This window comes from Cheilinus undulatus, linkage group 4 (assembly GCF_018320785.1).
Source record: "Cheilinus undulatus linkage group 4, ASM1832078v1, whole genome shotgun sequence".
Taxonomy (NCBI): Eukaryota; Metazoa; Chordata; class Actinopteri; order Labriformes; family Labridae; genus Cheilinus; species Cheilinus undulatus.
The window spans coordinates 19719667-19736862 of NC_054868.1; the positions used below are offsets into that span (position 1 = coordinate 19719667).

The 17196-nt window shown below is 38.0% G+C and overlaps 1 protein-coding gene across 1 annotated transcript in view; it reads left to right on the forward strand.

Annotated features, from left to right (window-relative positions):
• The first annotated feature begins 1974 nt into the window (after positions 1 to 1974).
• LOC121507905 (complement C3-like) overlaps positions 1975 to 17196 on the forward strand; it is a 34205-nt gene continuing 18983 nt past the window's right edge. Inside the window, exons 1-21 of the mRNA XM_041784292.1 lie at positions 1975 to 2123; positions 3130 to 3325; positions 4119 to 4281; positions 4463 to 4554; positions 4938 to 5026; positions 6306 to 6388; positions 6484 to 6571; positions 6706 to 6817; positions 7102 to 7219; positions 7360 to 7475; positions 8999 to 9145; positions 10563 to 10662; positions 10792 to 10886; positions 11005 to 11196; positions 11679 to 11834; positions 13271 to 13400; positions 13652 to 13720; positions 13825 to 14022; positions 14104 to 14224; positions 16165 to 16253; positions 16354 to 16493. Coding sequence (XP_041640226.1) covers positions 2047 to 2123; positions 3130 to 3325; positions 4119 to 4281; positions 4463 to 4554; positions 4938 to 5026; positions 6306 to 6388; positions 6484 to 6571; positions 6706 to 6817; positions 7102 to 7219; positions 7360 to 7475; positions 8999 to 9145; positions 10563 to 10662; positions 10792 to 10886; positions 11005 to 11196; positions 11679 to 11834; positions 13271 to 13400; positions 13652 to 13720; positions 13825 to 14022; positions 14104 to 14224; positions 16165 to 16253; positions 16354 to 16493 — 2571 coding nt within the window. The 5' untranslated portion in view covers positions 1975 to 2046. The remainder of the gene's footprint in view (positions 2124 to 3129; positions 3326 to 4118; positions 4282 to 4462; positions 4555 to 4937; positions 5027 to 6305; positions 6389 to 6483; positions 6572 to 6705; positions 6818 to 7101; positions 7220 to 7359; positions 7476 to 8998; positions 9146 to 10562; positions 10663 to 10791; positions 10887 to 11004; positions 11197 to 11678; positions 11835 to 13270; positions 13401 to 13651; positions 13721 to 13824; positions 14023 to 14103; positions 14225 to 16164; positions 16254 to 16353; positions 16494 to 17196) is intronic.

Here is a 17196-nt window from a genome sequence, read left to right on the forward strand (position 1 = left end):
TTAAAAAAAGAATCATACTTTTCATTTATTGCATGCAGTGTTAATTTTGTTGACAAATTATTTTCATTATAGTTTATGTTAATAGCCTTTTTTCCCCTGACAGTAACTAATGAAAACAAGCGCACATTGACAAAAACTAAAACTAAATTAACTGACATTTTAGTCAACAAATAAAAACAAGATGAAAATGTTTGACAGAGACTTTATCCAATCAGTCCTAATTTCGTCATGTAGAAAGTAGGGGCAATCCAATCCAATCACAGCTACTTTGGCTGTGTGGAAAGGTGGGATGAGATACGAGGGAGATCCAATCACAACTGCTTTTGCTGCATTGTGGCGGGGTAAGTTAGGGAGAGGTCCAATCAGTCGACTTAATTCACTGTAAATTACGTCAACTAAAACCAGACTAAAACTAAAACAACTTAGATGACTAAATTGTGACTAAACCTAAAAGATATTTTTGGCAAAAAACTATAACTAAAACTAAATTAAAAAGTGCCGTCAAAATTAACACTGATTGCATGCCATTCCAATAATTCCACCACAGTAATCCTCCAAGCATGGTTTCAGTATGTCTAAAAGGATCCACTCAACTACCCAATAATCTATTAGTGGTTTTACTAGGAAAGGGTAAGAAATTACCCGGGTCCTCTTGCTATAAGCAGCCTCAAGACACGTTCATTAGATGTGCATTAATTATGGATGAGGGTTAGGTTAATAAATTGGACTCAGTAATAAGATGTGTATTTTGAATGTAAATAAGGGGTCAACATGGAAAAAATAGCATCAAAATTGATTTTGATTATTCAAAAAAGTACCTGGGGAGGACCCCTGGCCCCAACAGCAAGGTTACCGGTCCTTACAAAGTCCTACAAGCTTTCTTACAATTAAATCATAGTTAAGTAGTTCCTTGTAGACATATCAAATCAATGAATTGGTGTATTACTGTGAGGTAAAGTGGCATGCAATATATAAAATGTTTGATTTGTGACAGAGGAATGGATCAAACACAGACTGGGAGCACATGTTTTCTAATTCTTACCTAGCCTATGAGGGATGTGTAGGTATGACCAAGTTGTGAGTTTGAATTATGTTAGTCTTCTAAGAGCTGATAGGTGCTATTGGCTTCTTGTCTTTAACATTTGCCTTGTACGTCTAAATTACTAAAACCACCAAAAAAACCTTTTGGGAATTTTGATAGGACCTTGTTGATGGGACCAGGGGTGTTTCTCGGTGACATTTTTTTGGGAAAATCAAAATCCTTTAAGATTCTACTTAATTCATTTTGGCTCTTCATTTACAGCATTGATACACTTCTTAAGCATAACAAGTACTTTGTTACATAAACCTCATATTTTATGCACGGAGATGAATGTAGCAAAAGGCCCCTGGCAACTGCTGACCTTTGCCTAATGGAAAGCCTTCATCTGTGGGTGATTTGATGAAATCGCCCCTTTGACCTTTGGTGCTGGGTGTGATCATAAACTTCAATTTAATGAATAAAAATTGATTTAAATTGTCATTTACAATAATCACTGCACCCCAGTCTACAATATGTCTAATCAGATGGCCATTGGAAAAATTTCCCATCTGTCAAAACTTCAAAAATCCCTGCCGTGCACTTTGACTTCAAATTACTCAACATGCCTCAAAGCCAATGTTTGTGTATGTTTATTAAGTTTAAATGTGTGCATGCAGGTTGACTCATCAGGTAAGAATAAAACAAGAAAACCAAGATCTTGTGTTGAAATAATTAGAAAACAACATCAGTTCTAACTAACCAGGGGATGCAGAGATCTCTAAATTTGTTGTAAAAATGTCATTAATTTAAATGCTTCCAGTCAGAGTCATGTATTGATTTTCTGCTGTTTATCTTTTTCCTCACAGTGGAGATAAGGTTTCTCAACTGCTGCTGGGAAATCGTGTAAGCGTGTTTGTGTACAGAGAGAAACGGGTGAAGTGGGGGTGCAGCAGGATGACAGAAAGTGAATAAAAGGAGGGTGCTGCAGGGTGACAGTTCACTTTGTGAGGGGATCAGGACCGAGGATGAGGAGGGCTCTGCTGTGGCTCCTGGCCTGTCTGGCCTTTGGATCACTCTCTTCTCTGGCTGATGGAGCTTCACTGTACGTACCGTCCTCATTTTGTTTAATTCCACCTGAGCTTAATGCTTAATGATAGGGAACAGAAAAAAACAGAATGTTAGTTTATGTTACTGCTGATAGACTAAATGCTCTTAAAGCTAACGGGAGCAGAAACAATGTGAGCTGCTTTGTTCATGTGCGATGTTAAATATATTTTCTGTTCAACTTTGCCTTACATAATAAGTGCTCCAGTTTGATGTCAGTGTATCACAAGTCATGGTCCTGTGGTGGGAGTGTGCACATTGATGTATTACCTCAGACACAGCGATCAGAGTCTACCGCTGTGTTGAAATTGTGTCCTCTTCACCAATAATGAGTGATCTATTGATTATTTTGCATCAGGTCCAGCGCTGGATCTAATACAAAATAATCAATAGATTACTCATTATTGTTGAAGAGGACACAATTTCAACACAGCTGCTGACTCTCCAGCTTGGGTGAAATTAAACTTTAATTTATCTTTAAGTATTTTAATCTTTTCTCTTTATCTATTTCTTATGAACTATTGAATTTTCTCCTTTGTTGCTCCAAAAACAAACTGAAGTAAAATCACTAGGTCTGATGATCTCACAGACAAGAAGGCTCCTGACCACTTCTTGTGGAGTGGTACTCTTACAGCCCATGAATAATACACAATAAAATCTTGTTTTATGAATGTTAATTGTATGTTCCAACCAAGTTGTCCAAATTTGTTTTAACTTTGTTTCATTTCTATGTCATGTTTAAAAAAAAGACCTAAATGTACAGTCAGATTTTTATCGAAAGATGCATCAACCAATAAAGAAAGAGCACTATCTACATCGCACAAAAACACTGGAAACATAAAGCACCTGAAATATTTCAGTTATTTTTTGTGTTTGTTTGTTTTTTTAGCAATTAAGAGACAGTGATTAGGAGTTTGCTGGCAATTTGGAGTTACAAAACAAGCAATCTTATTTTTGTCCCATGGATATCTATTCTAATCACTACTTTTCTTTCTTCCCTGCAGGCAGGTTATGTCTGCCCCCAACTTGTTGCGGGTAGGAACAGCAGAAAACATCTTTGTGGAGTGTCAGGACTGCACAGGAGCAGACATCAGAGTTGAAATCAGTGTGATGAATCATCCAACCAAAAACAAAAGGCTGGGATCCACTTCTGTGACCCTCACTAATGCAAACCACTTCCAGGCATTGGGAGAAATAACGGTACTTTTATTTCTTATTTATATTTTATCTAACCAGGGATTTTCCCATTGTGATACAAAAATGTTTTAAAAGGGATTAATGAGTAAGATACAAAGGGTTCCTCAAAAATAAACAAAACACTGTTGCAGGTGAGCATTTCAATATCCTCCCAATTTCACAGGAAGTTGGCCTAACTCTGATATGCAACATCTGACTGCTTTAAATTTCACATATATCATCAAAGTCTTCCCCTCTACATATTTAAATTTCATGGTTTTGCTGTAGCGCCACCTACTCTAAGATGCCAGTAACAGTACATAAAATCTCTTGTATTTTATGTGATAAACCTCTACATATCAGCATTTTCCTTTGTCATACTGCAGCCTAGTGTTGACTGCCAGAACAGCCTCATGTACCAAGTGCAATATGCTCATTATTTTTAATTTAATGACAAGTTTAAAGAAGTTCAAACATGATAAGTCTAATTCAACATCTATTTGTATTGTATAGTGTTAATTTTAGCAGCTATTTTAGATTTACTAGTAGTCTTTAGATTAAAATGCCTTTCAGTCATTTTCAAAAAAATGTTTAATCTGTAAAATGTCTTGTCTAAATTACAGATCTAATCAACAATGTGCAGATTGGTGGATTAAATATATTCTTTATATTCTATATTCAACATTGTGTAATGTCAGTGAGAACATTAAATGTCACATCCGTAAATGCTTGTTATTAAGCCTACAGTCCAGACATACAGCTACTGTATCCCATCTGCCCTTTATGCACTGTTTCCATGTCTTCATGCTGGTTTCAGATCCCTGCTGGAGACTTCAGTCGGGATCCCAACATGAAGCAGTACGTGTACCTACAAGCTCAGTTCCCTGACCGCCTGCTGGAGAAAGTCGTCCTGGTGTCCTTCCAGTCCGGGTACATCTTCATCCAGACTGACAAGACCCTCTACACCCCCGACAGTAAAGGTACATACAACAGGAAAAAAAGATTTAATTGTGAAAATATCTCATCATAGGCAGTTTAAGTCAACACTGTAGAAATGCTTCACTCTATATATGTTACCCTGATAGAGCAGAACATATTTTTAATTACCCTCATTTCCCTTTCATTAACAAAACCAACCTCATCACCAACTCTGTGTTTCAGTTCATTACAGGATGTTTGCAGTGACCCCCAGAATGGAGCCTGTAGAGAGAGAAGATGCTGAAACTGATGCTTCTATTGCTATTGAGATTGTGGTATGGGTCTTTACTTGTCTTTGAGAAGCACACATTGATCATAATGTATATAATCCCCTGTAAATGCAGCACAATGCTGTGTTTGAAGTCAATACTGCTTGTTGCAAAAAAATAGCCTTGTCTATTTGTTGGAATTTTTCATCCTACTTCACTACCTACTACACTTGTCTGATCATTCACTGTGAAAATTACCATATGTCTCCCTCTAGTGGTCAATGTTTGTTTTTAAGCTCTTCCTCCTGTCATCACTGGAAAATATTTAATAATCTAATAAGATGAAATAAAGACTTAAGAATTACAGTAAGGTACATCAGGTATTTACTCAATATGTTGTAACTTCCAGCTAGATGGTTAATGTTTTTTTTAATCTTGTTCATTTTCAGACTCCTGAAGGCATCATTTTACCACTTGATACAGTCTCTCTGAGATCAGGGATCCACAGTGGGGATTACCAACTAGCTGAAATTGTCAGGTTTGTATTACATCTAATATAAATAAACAAATATATAAATCATAAATGAGTATACATTTTATATAGTAGAAACTGAGCCAACAGTAAACCTGAGTAACTGTTAGCTTGTTATTTCACCCTAGTAGACAAATATTACAGATGACAGGACTTTGGAAATTACTGCACTTTCTTTTATTTTTCTTTGTGTAAGTGGTTTAAACAAACACTGTGACAGCTGTGAGCTTTTCCTTACACACCTGCAGTTAGCTGCACAATTTATACCTACATTAAACAACAGCACTTAGCTTCACATTAGCACCATTAGCCTGTTAGCACATTAGCACCTTTAGCCTGTTGGCACATTAGCCACTGCCATAACTAAGCAGCTAACAGCCAAATACCATCCTCTACTGGCAACAACGAATTGCCAGACAACGATAAAACTCCTCATTCAAATGAAAAATTAGTCTGATCAGTTGTCCAGTATAAGTCCTTATGATGATTTCAACTGAAACCTCCACCAAAGTAGTAAATCCAACCATCGTGGTTTGTTTGGAGTGATCCCAAAAAGACGGCAGTGTCCACAGTGGATTTTTAGATCGAGTCCTGCTTTCATCAATGGCTATCCTACAGTGCTGCTGCTAATTAGACATCCTGAGGATTCACCGATCTGCACAACATGATTCTGTGTTGAATACAATTCCACTTTATCTGAGAATTGATCAGCAGTAGATTTACCCACTCATCGAAGTCTACTACAACTCTGCTAGGTGAGGGCCTGTACCCTTTGTTTCAGCTTCTTAATTACTTGCAGTGATGACAAACTCAAAAGTCCTTACATATCACTGATTTATTAAGCCTTTAGCTAACCAGAAAAACCTCACTGAGATTAAAAATTTGTTTTCAAGAGTATTCTGGTAAAGATTTCTCCATAGTTTCCAATACCTCTAAACTCCCTCTGAGATGGGCTTGGTTTGACGTCATCTGCATCGATCTCATAAATGTACTCTCTAGCTAGTTCCTTATTTCCAGTATTTGTGGTAAGCTAAACAACTGCTCCTGTTAACTTTACATTTTCTAACATGAAGAAACATGTCTTAATTTGAGATCTAACCATCCACCTTAAAGTAATTATAAAGGGTGAACTGTTACTTTTTTCCCCAAAATGTTGACTGAAATTTGACAGTAAGCCAGAGATGCATTTTACACAGATTTCTCAGCTACCTTTAGCGCCCAGGTGTCAGATTGCTATATTTTTGCTTTTTCATTAAAATTGTTTCCTTGTGTTTGTTTATCTTAGTCCTGGAGTGTGGAAGGTGGTGGCAAAGTTTCACAGCAACCCACAACAGAGCTACTCTGCCGAATTTGAGGTCAAAGAATATGGTCAGTGTATCAACATATAACTGCAACAGTCTCCTTTTTTACATACTTTCTATGTATTTGATCACAACATGAATTTAACACAAAATTTCATTTAGTATTGCCCAGTTTTGAAGTCAAGCTGAACCCTGTGAGCCCGTTCTTCTATGTGGACAGCCAAGAATTCACCGTTAACATCAAAGCTACGTACGTTAAGACTTTTGTTTGATATAAATTTTAGGGGTGCATTCATTTAAAGAAAAAATAAAGATTTTTAGAAGCTGTGTTGCTGATTAAGTTTATTTGCTGTCACATTTTTAAAGTTCTGCTTTTTTTTCTAGGTATCTGTTTGGCGAAGAGGTGGATGGGACAGCTTATGTGGTGTTCGGAATTTTAGAAGACAATGAAGCAAAGACGAAGAGGAGCTTACCAGGTTCTCTTCAGAGAGTGCCGGTGAGCACACACCTTCTTTTTACCACTGTGTTTGAGTCTGCCAGTATGCTAGCTGATCACTCATTTTGTTGTGTGTTTAACAGCTGCATTATCTGCAATACTTTATCTTATGAAAATCCCTTGGATATGTTACTCAGTGGCTTTGATTACTTTATAGATTCTAAGTGTAAAAATGTTCATAATAGAGCCACTCTGAAGTTCACTCATTAAGTGATGAAGGCCAAGGTTTTCACTGTACCACTGGAGTATTTTTAAATATATATGTCTGTGTTATTTCACTTTAGATCCAGAATGGAGCTGGGGTGGTTACTCTGAAGAGAGAGCACATTACACAGACTTTCAACGTCATGGATCTTGTAGGGAAATCCCTGTTTGTAGCTGTCAGCGTGCTTACAGAGAGCGGTGAGTCAGAGACTGTGTTTGTTCCTATGTTATTTTACCAAACAGAGAGTTTGAGCAAACAGCAAAAAGATAAAGTGATATCTTGTACTATCGTCAGTTTGTGTGTGAATGTGTTTGTTTTGTCTGCATTCATACTATAGGTGGTGAAATGGTGGAGGCAGAGCTGAGAAATATCCAGATTGTTACATCACCTTACACCATCACCTTCAAGAAAACACCAAAGTTTTACAAACCAGGAATGTCCTTTGATGTTTCGGTAAGAACCTGTTCTTATTTTTGATATTTAACAAAAGATGACAATTAACTCAAAAGTTGCTGCAAAATGGGATATTTACGTTAACCTAGTTAAAATGTAAAAATTGTTCATCATCATTTTCATATTATACATTTAAAGTCCGTGTAAAGGGATAATAAATCTGAATTTTAGGATTTCTATATGACAGGTCACTGTGTTCTGAACCCCAAGGCCACATTTCAGTCATGAAAAACATCTCTAAGTTAATAAAATTAAGCTTCAAAATCATGAAAACTGAGGCAGTGATGTCTGCTCTAAGATGGTGTGGGCGTGTCAGTTGATTGAGCTGAAGCACCCACTCATGAGAAATACGATCCTCTCACATTTTAACAATGCTTCTCATCAGAGCGCTCTGTGCCAGAGCAGAGACAGAAGTTACTGTTTTCTGGTACAAAGCTCTTTGTGATACTTTTTATGGAAGATTTGGGAAATTAACTTATTGCATTCACCATACTGTAATGGGATGAGTTGCTCTGTGAATTTTTAGCGTTATGGCTCATAAGGGGGCATATATATATATGTATATATATATATGCCATGGTTAAATAAAACTAGGTCAGGAAAAAGGTGAACAACTTACGTTCTAGATAAAAAATTCAGTCACTCATAGACCTCAGTGCTTTCACATGTTTACAGCAACCTTATTCCAAGATATCTAGTGTGTTAAGACACAAAGTTTGGATTTCACTTTACATGGGCTTTAACTCGTATTATATTAATTTATGGACCCTTTGGTAGTGTTTGAGTCACAGTGACACAGTGACTTTATTGGAGTTAAAAGGACAACAGAAAGAAAGTAGGGTCTCCGGTTTCACAAAACACGTTAAATTAAACAATGTTTGAATTAATGTTTTTTTTTTTAACTGATGTAGGTGACAAACAGACTGGTAGACAAAGAAAAAGACCAAAGAAGTCAGTGGTTCTCCACTGACATACCACCACCTCTTTCAGAAACGTTGTGACCCTTTGTTTTTTTAATTCCACTCAAATTTCTTTAATGAATATGTCACAGTTTGGGCCACAAATGGACAAAAATGAATTGAACAGTCAGTGGACAGGATAAAACAAACATGTTTCAAAAGCACGTTATTACAGAAAGACAAGCATGCATACATTTTATTTTACTCCATTTTCCCAAGAAATCGTGGAAATTTGGTAATTTATCATTGACGTTCCACATTATCTTGGGAAAAGAAGCTTTGTTATAAAAAAAAGGAGGTAAATATGCAGATATTTTGAGAAGAATTCTGAAATTTACATGCTTTCATAGGAAAACCTTAAAAATGCATGTATGAATTCACTTGCCACATTTCTTTTTCCTGACACACATTTGCTACCCAAGATCTTCATCACTGAGAACCAACTTTCTAAATGATGTCAGCCCTGTGGTTACAGCCCCAAACAGACACATTTCTGATCCTCTACTTTTCCTTGGATTAGATTGGAAGATTTCTGAAAATGTTCTGTTTTTCTTCTGATGACAGGTGGAAGTTGCTAATCCTGATGGCACACCAGCACAAGGTGTGCCAGTGGTGGTAAATCCAGGCCAGGTGCAGGGATATACTGTAGCTAACGGCATGGCAAGGCTAACCATCAATACAGAAGCCAGGACCACCAGACTGTCTATTACTGTGAGTCTTTTATCATACCTCTTTTTGATTTAAGGTCATTTTAGCTAATGGTAGCTTATAACTAAATGAATATGAATATTCAGCAGTGACTTTTAGCTTGGACATGTTTTCACTGCAAGTGAAAACATGCAACTTCCAACTGCAAGTTACAGGCCAGAGCTTCAACATGTTACCTGACAGCTACACAAACCAAGTCCCTAATTATGCCAATTTTTCAACACCTTAGGCATCCACTCTGGAGCAGTTGCTTCATGGTTTCTGTCCCCTAAAGGCTACACACAGAATAATGCAGTTGTATGCAACTTTCACAGTAGCTATCCAATATTTATTGCAACATATGGGGCTTTTCCATTATGACTTCTGGCCGTGGCGATCCAAACAAAGCCATGCTGATTTACTTTTCCGTCTCCAGTTTGGCCCCCAATGGCTATGCTGAACTACACCCAAAATGGTCATGTCCCGGAGCAGGGCCCAAACGTCCTGCCATTGCAGTGATGTCATAGTAGTTTGTCCTCATTCAGTGTCACCTCGCAAATGAGTTTAAGTTGCAACCGCTGGACCAAACTTCGAAATACCTGCAGGGTTACCAACAGAAGGAGAAGATACTATGCCAAAGTCTTGAACAAAACAGTGCTTACTGAAGCTCGGCTTTTTAACGTCTTTGACCCAAACACAGTGATGCAACCTCAACGGGAAGCTCCGTTATGATTGAAAAGCAAATCCCCTGCCATGCTGAGCTGCGGTGCTGAGTCAAACCAAGAAGAGCCAAGCCGCTCAATGCAATGAAAATGGCCTCAGTAGAGCCACATTAGCTTCCCTTCTTCCTAAACCCCCTCCTGCAATAGCCCAACCTAGTTTAGCCATTAGGAGAACTTTTCTGTGGCCCAGAGATGATTTGGTTCATATTTCTAAGCAATTTAGACCAAACAAAGTTTTTTCTTTGGCTAAGGTTATCTATGAATTATTTCTGACTTTTACTTTAGCAACGAAACTGTACAAACAACATATTTGGGTGCATGGGACTATTTTTCCTACCCCATGTGGTGGTAGTAAAGGTCGGGCAGGGAGGTGTTCATGTTAAAAAAAATGTACAACAAATGTTTTAACCTTCGAGTGAAACGCTGACAAACTGAAGGAAGCACAATCCTGTAAACGGGAACACAGAGCTGAAAACAATAAACTCAAAGGAAGCCTGACTTCAGTCCTTTTTCAAATAGTCCATAATTTACAATATATTTGGATAACATATACTGATATCCCATATAGTAGGTTAAGTTGATGTTTAATTAGTGGGACTTTATCCTGTTAAAATGGGACATTGAATGCACCAACACAAAACCAAATAGTGCAACATATACAGGCTTCAAAACTTTCCATTTTGTTGTGAATAATCTATAACCTCTTTTTATTATTGCAGGCAAAAACAAGTGATCCTGGCATTTCACCTGAAAGGCAGGCAACAGCCACCATGGAGGCTGCCTCATATACCACCAGAAGCAACAACTTCATCCACATAGGTGAGGAAAATCCTGAAATAACATCAGATGGTGAAGGAAAGATGGTCACTGTGGTGGTACAGCGAAAAACTGAGTAAGTGTTTAGTTGTGTCAGTGTCAGGCAGTCATTGCATTGTGACATTTTTGCAGGTGTGGATGCAGCTGAGCTGGAATTAGGAGAAAATCTCAAAGTGAACCTGAATCTTAACAGGCAGGCAAACGCTCAAAATGATATTACATACCTGGTGAGAGTTATTTTACATCTATTCATTTTTTGAGAATATCTTTCATTGTTGAGTTTGTGTGTTGAGTAAATGCGGTTATGCCTTATAAACTCTGATCTTTAAACCTGTGTCTCTCTAGGTCCTGAGCAGAGGTCAGCTGGTGAAACATGGCAGATACAAGGCAAAAGGTCAGGTGCTGATTTCCCTGATCATTCCCATCTCTAAAGAAATGCTGCCATCATTCCGCATCGTTGCCTACTACCACACAAGCGATAATGAAGTGGTGTCAGACTCTGTTTGGGTGGATGTGAAGGACTCCTGCATGGGTTCGGTAAGATATGCAGCATTGACACATCAATGTTTTTAAGTGAAAAAACAATGCACTCATGCTGCCCCTCTTAGATGCCATGCCACGGGGAGACACAGTGATCAAGCTTAACAGTCAGCCAAGTTAACTAGCAACTTAAATTCATGATGCCAGTTTTGGAATAATGGATGTCAGTATAGCCTTTTCTCTGTTTAAGATAGCTATCTAAGGTCTATAGATGAGTAGACAGTCTGAAAATTCTCTTTACCTCATGGGCACCATGAGGTAAAGAGCCACTAGCTACCATCATTCTGTGGGAAATAAAGGAATTAAACAATTTAATTGAAAACATCTTAAAAACATTTTTAATTAGTTGCTGTTAAGGGAGGGTCTTCTAAGAGAGTGTTAATAAATTTGGGTCAATACAATAGTTATATTCCTATGACATCTTTTATATGTCTGCATCATTAATACGCCTCATTTACTAAAGTGTTCTTACCATACAGCTGAGGTTGGAGTCAACAAGACCTGCTCCATCCTATGAGCCTCGTAGGATGTTTGGTCTGAAGGTAACTGGAGACCCAGGGGCCACAGTTGGACTGGTGGCAGTTGACAAAGGTGTCTATGTCCTGAACAACAAGCACCGTCTCACCCAGAAGAAGGTGATTTTAATTTTATCTCTGAAATGTTTTACAGTGGATTATTTTGTCGGATGTAGATTGTAAAACATAGTAAGCATCAATCAAGGAATTTTTAATTAAGATGAATAATCAACAGAGCACCACCCTAAAAGCAGGGAACAACAACCAAAAAGGAGCAATAATCAGTATCAGAATTAAGATTTCTATCCATTCATTTTCAATACGGCCTATCCCATCCAGGGTTGTTGGGGGGTTGGAGCCTATTGCAGTGAGTGAATGGTTGCCCCAGTCAATCAGAGGGCTGACAACCACGTGTTTACACCTATGGCCAATTTAGACTCTTCAATTAACCTAACAAGCATTTTTTTGTTGGTAGGAGGAAGCCAGAGTACCCAGAGACAATCCACACTTTCACAGGGAGAACATGCAAACTCACACAGAAAGGCCCCGAGCAGGAGATAAAAAAGTGGGAATCTTCTTGCTGTAAAACATAGCACTAACCCTTGCACCACCATGCAGCCCCAGAATTAAGATTTAAATTCAAATATTATTATTATTTAATAGATATCAGTACCTAAATAAATAGAAGGTGTGAAAATGTGAATGACTCTCTCAACCTTTAAATCACTACAGTTTTTGTGCACAACAATCACATACAACTTCTCTTAAAATCTATAACAGAATTCATTAAACAAAGCAGCATCTGTTGTTATAAATGGCACTTAATTCAACAAATAACTATAATAACTAAACTACAAAAAAATTGTATTTTCAAATCAATGAGTGAAGTAGAGAAGATCGATAACGTTCTTAAACACATAAGCAGAGACAGTAAGACAATAGATGAAGCTTTCAGCAAGTGCAAATGAAATGCTTCCTCAGGCTGTTTCGCCCAGATCAAAGCCTCTTACTTGTAAGTATAGTGTGTTATTAGAGTCTAATGTCCAGCAGATCCAGAAGCGGGCAGAGGTCAGTCAATCAATGTTCCTTCCACAATTCCAGCAAGTTAAAGGCTTTTATTTCCTGGGGACCCCCCTGCATAGTCTCTTTAGGTCTCCTCCTACAAGAGAGGAGAGTGATGTGCTGCAAGCATACTGGGAAGATGAGTCTCTCAGGATCCCCTGTTCTTTGTTTAAAATTCCCTCCAAAACTACTCCATGCAGGCTCCAACAGTGCTTGTTGGGCCTGCATTGTTGTTTATGAAATCCACCACATGGCTGATTCCCAACACAAAGTTACACAGTGCTGCAAACAGGGCACTCTGTGGAAATAGGATGGATGTCATTTTCGATGTCAGAAGTTATTGCGCTATTAGATGGACTTTGAATTTATTTAAACTGGAAAAAGTTACACACTGTTGTTTAAATTGGTAATCCTGACATATCTCTGTTTAAGTTATATACTGAAATCATAAGTCTTCTTTATTTCTATATGTGAATGACTTTCATCCTTCTTAGGTGTGGGACATTGTAGAGAAATATGATACAGGCTGCACACCAGGAGGAGGAAGAGATGGCTTGGGTGTGTTCTACGATGCTGGGCTGTTGTTTGAGTCTAATACTGCCTCTGGGACTCCATACAGACAAGGTAATAAATATTTTTATTCTTACATTTCCACTTGTACTCTTCTTCATGCTGTAATTTACCTAAGTGTACAAATACACTTCAGAGTTAGCACTGTTAAGAATTTATGTGTGAAGTAATCAAGAAGTGCACAAGAAGTTGGATGATTCCTCAGATATATGACCTTGTTTGGATTTTATCCTTAATAAAATACTAATATCACCTTGGTCAGTCCTTGATGGGTTCTTAAGAGTTTGTCTGTGCTGTTTTTTTAGAATTGAAATGTCCAGCCCCTGCCAGGAGAAGAAGATCCGCCACCATAATGGAAGTTACAACAAGTTTATGTTAGTCTCACTTCTGACACTGTGGTGACGAGTTTTTACATCTTTTTCTTTGCCATGCTGTAAAGTACCTCTTCCCCTGTGACTGTATCCACCTTTCTTTACAGTGGGTAAATACAACAGTGATCTACAACGTGACTGTTGTCGGGAGGGCTTCAAGGAGACAACTGTTTCATATAGCTGTGAGAGGCGCAGCAAGTACATTGTGGACGATCAATCCTGTGTTGATGCCTTCCTACACTGCTGCAGGGAGATGGAAAGCCAGCGAGCAGAGCGTAAAGAGGAAAACCTCCAACTGGCTCGAAGTAAGAGATTAAGAGTGTCTATGTTTGTATTTGATCATACTGAACATAGACCTCATGAAACTCTTTTTGATTGGCTTTTAGGTGAGGAGGATGATGACAGCTACATGGACAGTAATGAAATTGTGTCTCGCACCAAGTTCCCTGAGAGCTGGCTGTGGTCTGATGTTAAACTTCCCGCTTGTCCTCGACAAACCCCGAACTGGTGGGTCAAAAGCATCTACTCACAAAACTTATCTAATACTATTGGCAAATTTAAAGCTACATTTTATCTCTTACAGTAAAACTTTGATTTTCAGACTAAAACAAGCTTTATTTTTGGACTTGACCCCATCTTCCCCGCATGGGCTCCTGTCCATGCCATGCTATTTCACCAGCAATGCCTCAGTTTTGAAGCGGTACTAACTTGACTCTACTCTGTTTTGGTACCTGGCCCTTTGTTGTCATACATTACTGGTAGTTCCTCCTCAATGTACAGTGCCTAAAAAAATATTGACCCACTTGGATGTTTTACCCTTCTATTGGTTTTATAATCAGTCATGGTCAATATAATTTGGCTTTTTTGACCAAAAAACTTTTTAATGTCTAAGAAAACAGATGTCTACAAACTAATGCCAAATAAATAGAAATGTTTTATGTAAAATTAAGTGACTGCATAAATATTCACCCCATCAATTCAGTATTTAGTAGATGCACCTTTGGCTGCAATCACAGCACAGAGTCTGTGTGGATAGGTCTCAGTCAGGCTTGCACCTCTGGACAGTGCAGTCTCACTCCATTTCTCTTCAAAACTGCTCGACATCTGTCAGGTTACACAGGAATCAAGTGTTAACAGCCCTTTTAAAGTTCACCCACTAATTTTCTATTGGATTGAGATCTGGGCTTTGACTGCCACTCCAGAACTTTACCCTTCTTGTCTTTAAATCATTTCTGTGTAGCCCCCCCTGTATGCTTCAGGTCATTTTCTTGCTGGAAAATAATCTTCTCCCTAGCCGTTGTCCTCTTGCAGAATAAATAAGATTGTCCTATATTTTGCCACTTTAATTTCACCCTCTACCTTTACAAGCCTTCCAGGGGCAGCTGCAGAGAAGCATCTCCATAGCATGATGCTGCCACCACTGTGCTTCACAGTGGGAATGGTGTGTTTGTGGTGGTGTGTTGTGTTTGGTGTCCACCAAACATTGTGCCTTGTCTGTTGACCAAAAAGCACCATTTTGGTTTCATCAGACCAAAGAACTTTCTTCCTGCATGTCTTTGGGTGAACTCTAGTCAAGATTTAATCCTTTTCTTTACCAGTGGCTTTCTCTTTGCCACTCTCCCATAATCTTTGACTGGTGAAGAACCTGGCCAACAGTTGTATGCAGAGTCTCTCCCATCTCAGCTGCTGAATCTTGTAACTCCTTCAGAGTAGTCAAAGGTATCTTGTTGGCCTCTGTCACTGGTTTCCTTCTTGCACAGTCACTCACAGTTTGTGAGGATGGCCTGATCTAAACAGATTTACACATGTGCCATATTCCTTCTGTTTCTTTATGATGGATTTGATTTAACTCCAGGGGATGTTGGTTGGTCCTTTGAGTTCCTTGGAATGTTATTTTGTCTTAAAGGTGCAATGTTAGCTAAGAATGCTAATTAGGCAGTGACTGGACCTTCCAGACACAGGTGTCTGTTTACTACAAGCACTTGAGACACATTCGCTGCACTCAGGTGATCCTCATTTCACTTATTGTGAGACTGTTAGAACCAATTGGCTGGACCTCTGTTGAATTAGGTGCTGATAAACAACTAGGATTATTATTATGTTATCAATTCAAATGATAATATGGACTCAATTTTTCCTTTATAATCAGTTTGTCTTTCTGTGATAAAGGCATTTTTTTCGTCTTTCATGAAAGTCAGGAAATTAATCAGGGCTGAGAGTTGACAAGGTGGTTAATGCTAAGAAACAAAAGAAAATGTATGTCTCTGCCTCCGAACGAAACATAAAGAAGCTACATATCCCTCAGTCTAAGGAGTATAAAGACAGAGCTAGTCTTTTTTTTTTAACATTCTTTCTGTAGTCTATTCAAATGAATGTAATTCCTTCTAGTTTTAAGATTTTTCTTATTAAGCTGTTAACACTAACCAACATATCTTTTATATTTCTAGTGACACCACATCACTTGTGAAAAATGTTCCTTTGCAAGATTCAATCACAACTTGGCAGTTCACGGGCATCAGTCTGTCCCAAACTCACGGTGAGGACAAAGTGACTTATTTACAGTGTGTCTTTTTAACTATAAACTCCCACCTTTTGTTCACTATTTCATCATGTTATTTTCCTTTTTCATATTTCAGGAATATGTGTTGGTGAGCCATTAGAAGTAATTGTGAGGAAGGAGTTCTTCATTGATCTTAGACTGCCGTACTCTGCTGTTAGAGGAGAGCAGCTTGAAATCAAAGCGATCCTCCATAACTACAGCCCAGATCTTGCCATTGTAAGTTTGTGTTTCTCAGCTTTAATTATTCAGGACAAAGCCAAGGAGTCTTTTTTCCTCTTATATGACTCAGATCAGACGTTTTGCAGGTTATGTGTTCAGTGCAAGTTGATGTCACACCATTTTTCAGGCTTGCACCTGCTAACCCCCACTTCACTGCACTCACCGCCTGTCTCTCTAGTATTAATTAATGGATGAGCAAGCGCTTTTTAAAACTCAATGACAATGAAACTGAAAAAGAGATCAACTACAAAAACAGCTTGCTGGTTTTAGCTGTGACATTTAAACTAGTATCACTAACTTGTGAGTGGTTTTAGATTCAGATTTTAATCCACATTTTAATGATTTTCTGTCTAAGAAACATCACCAAAGTAAGACTTTTTAACACAAAATTATGCTGAAATTTTAATTCATGCTTTTATTATTAATTATTTATGTTATTTTAGCTCTCTTTTTTTTGGATTGTTCAAAAAGTTAAGAGAATAACTACAGCTAAATGCTGCAGCAAGAATTTTAACCTCAAAAATGAGAGTTAAACACATTACCCCTCTTTTAAAAACTTTACACTGGCTCTGTGTTTTTATTAGAGTTGATTTGAAAGTTTTTTTAACTGTTTTTAAAGCTTTACATAGCCTTTCTCTTCCATACATCCCAGATCTTTCATTTTATGATCCCTTAGGTCCTCAAATGCTTCCCTTTTAAA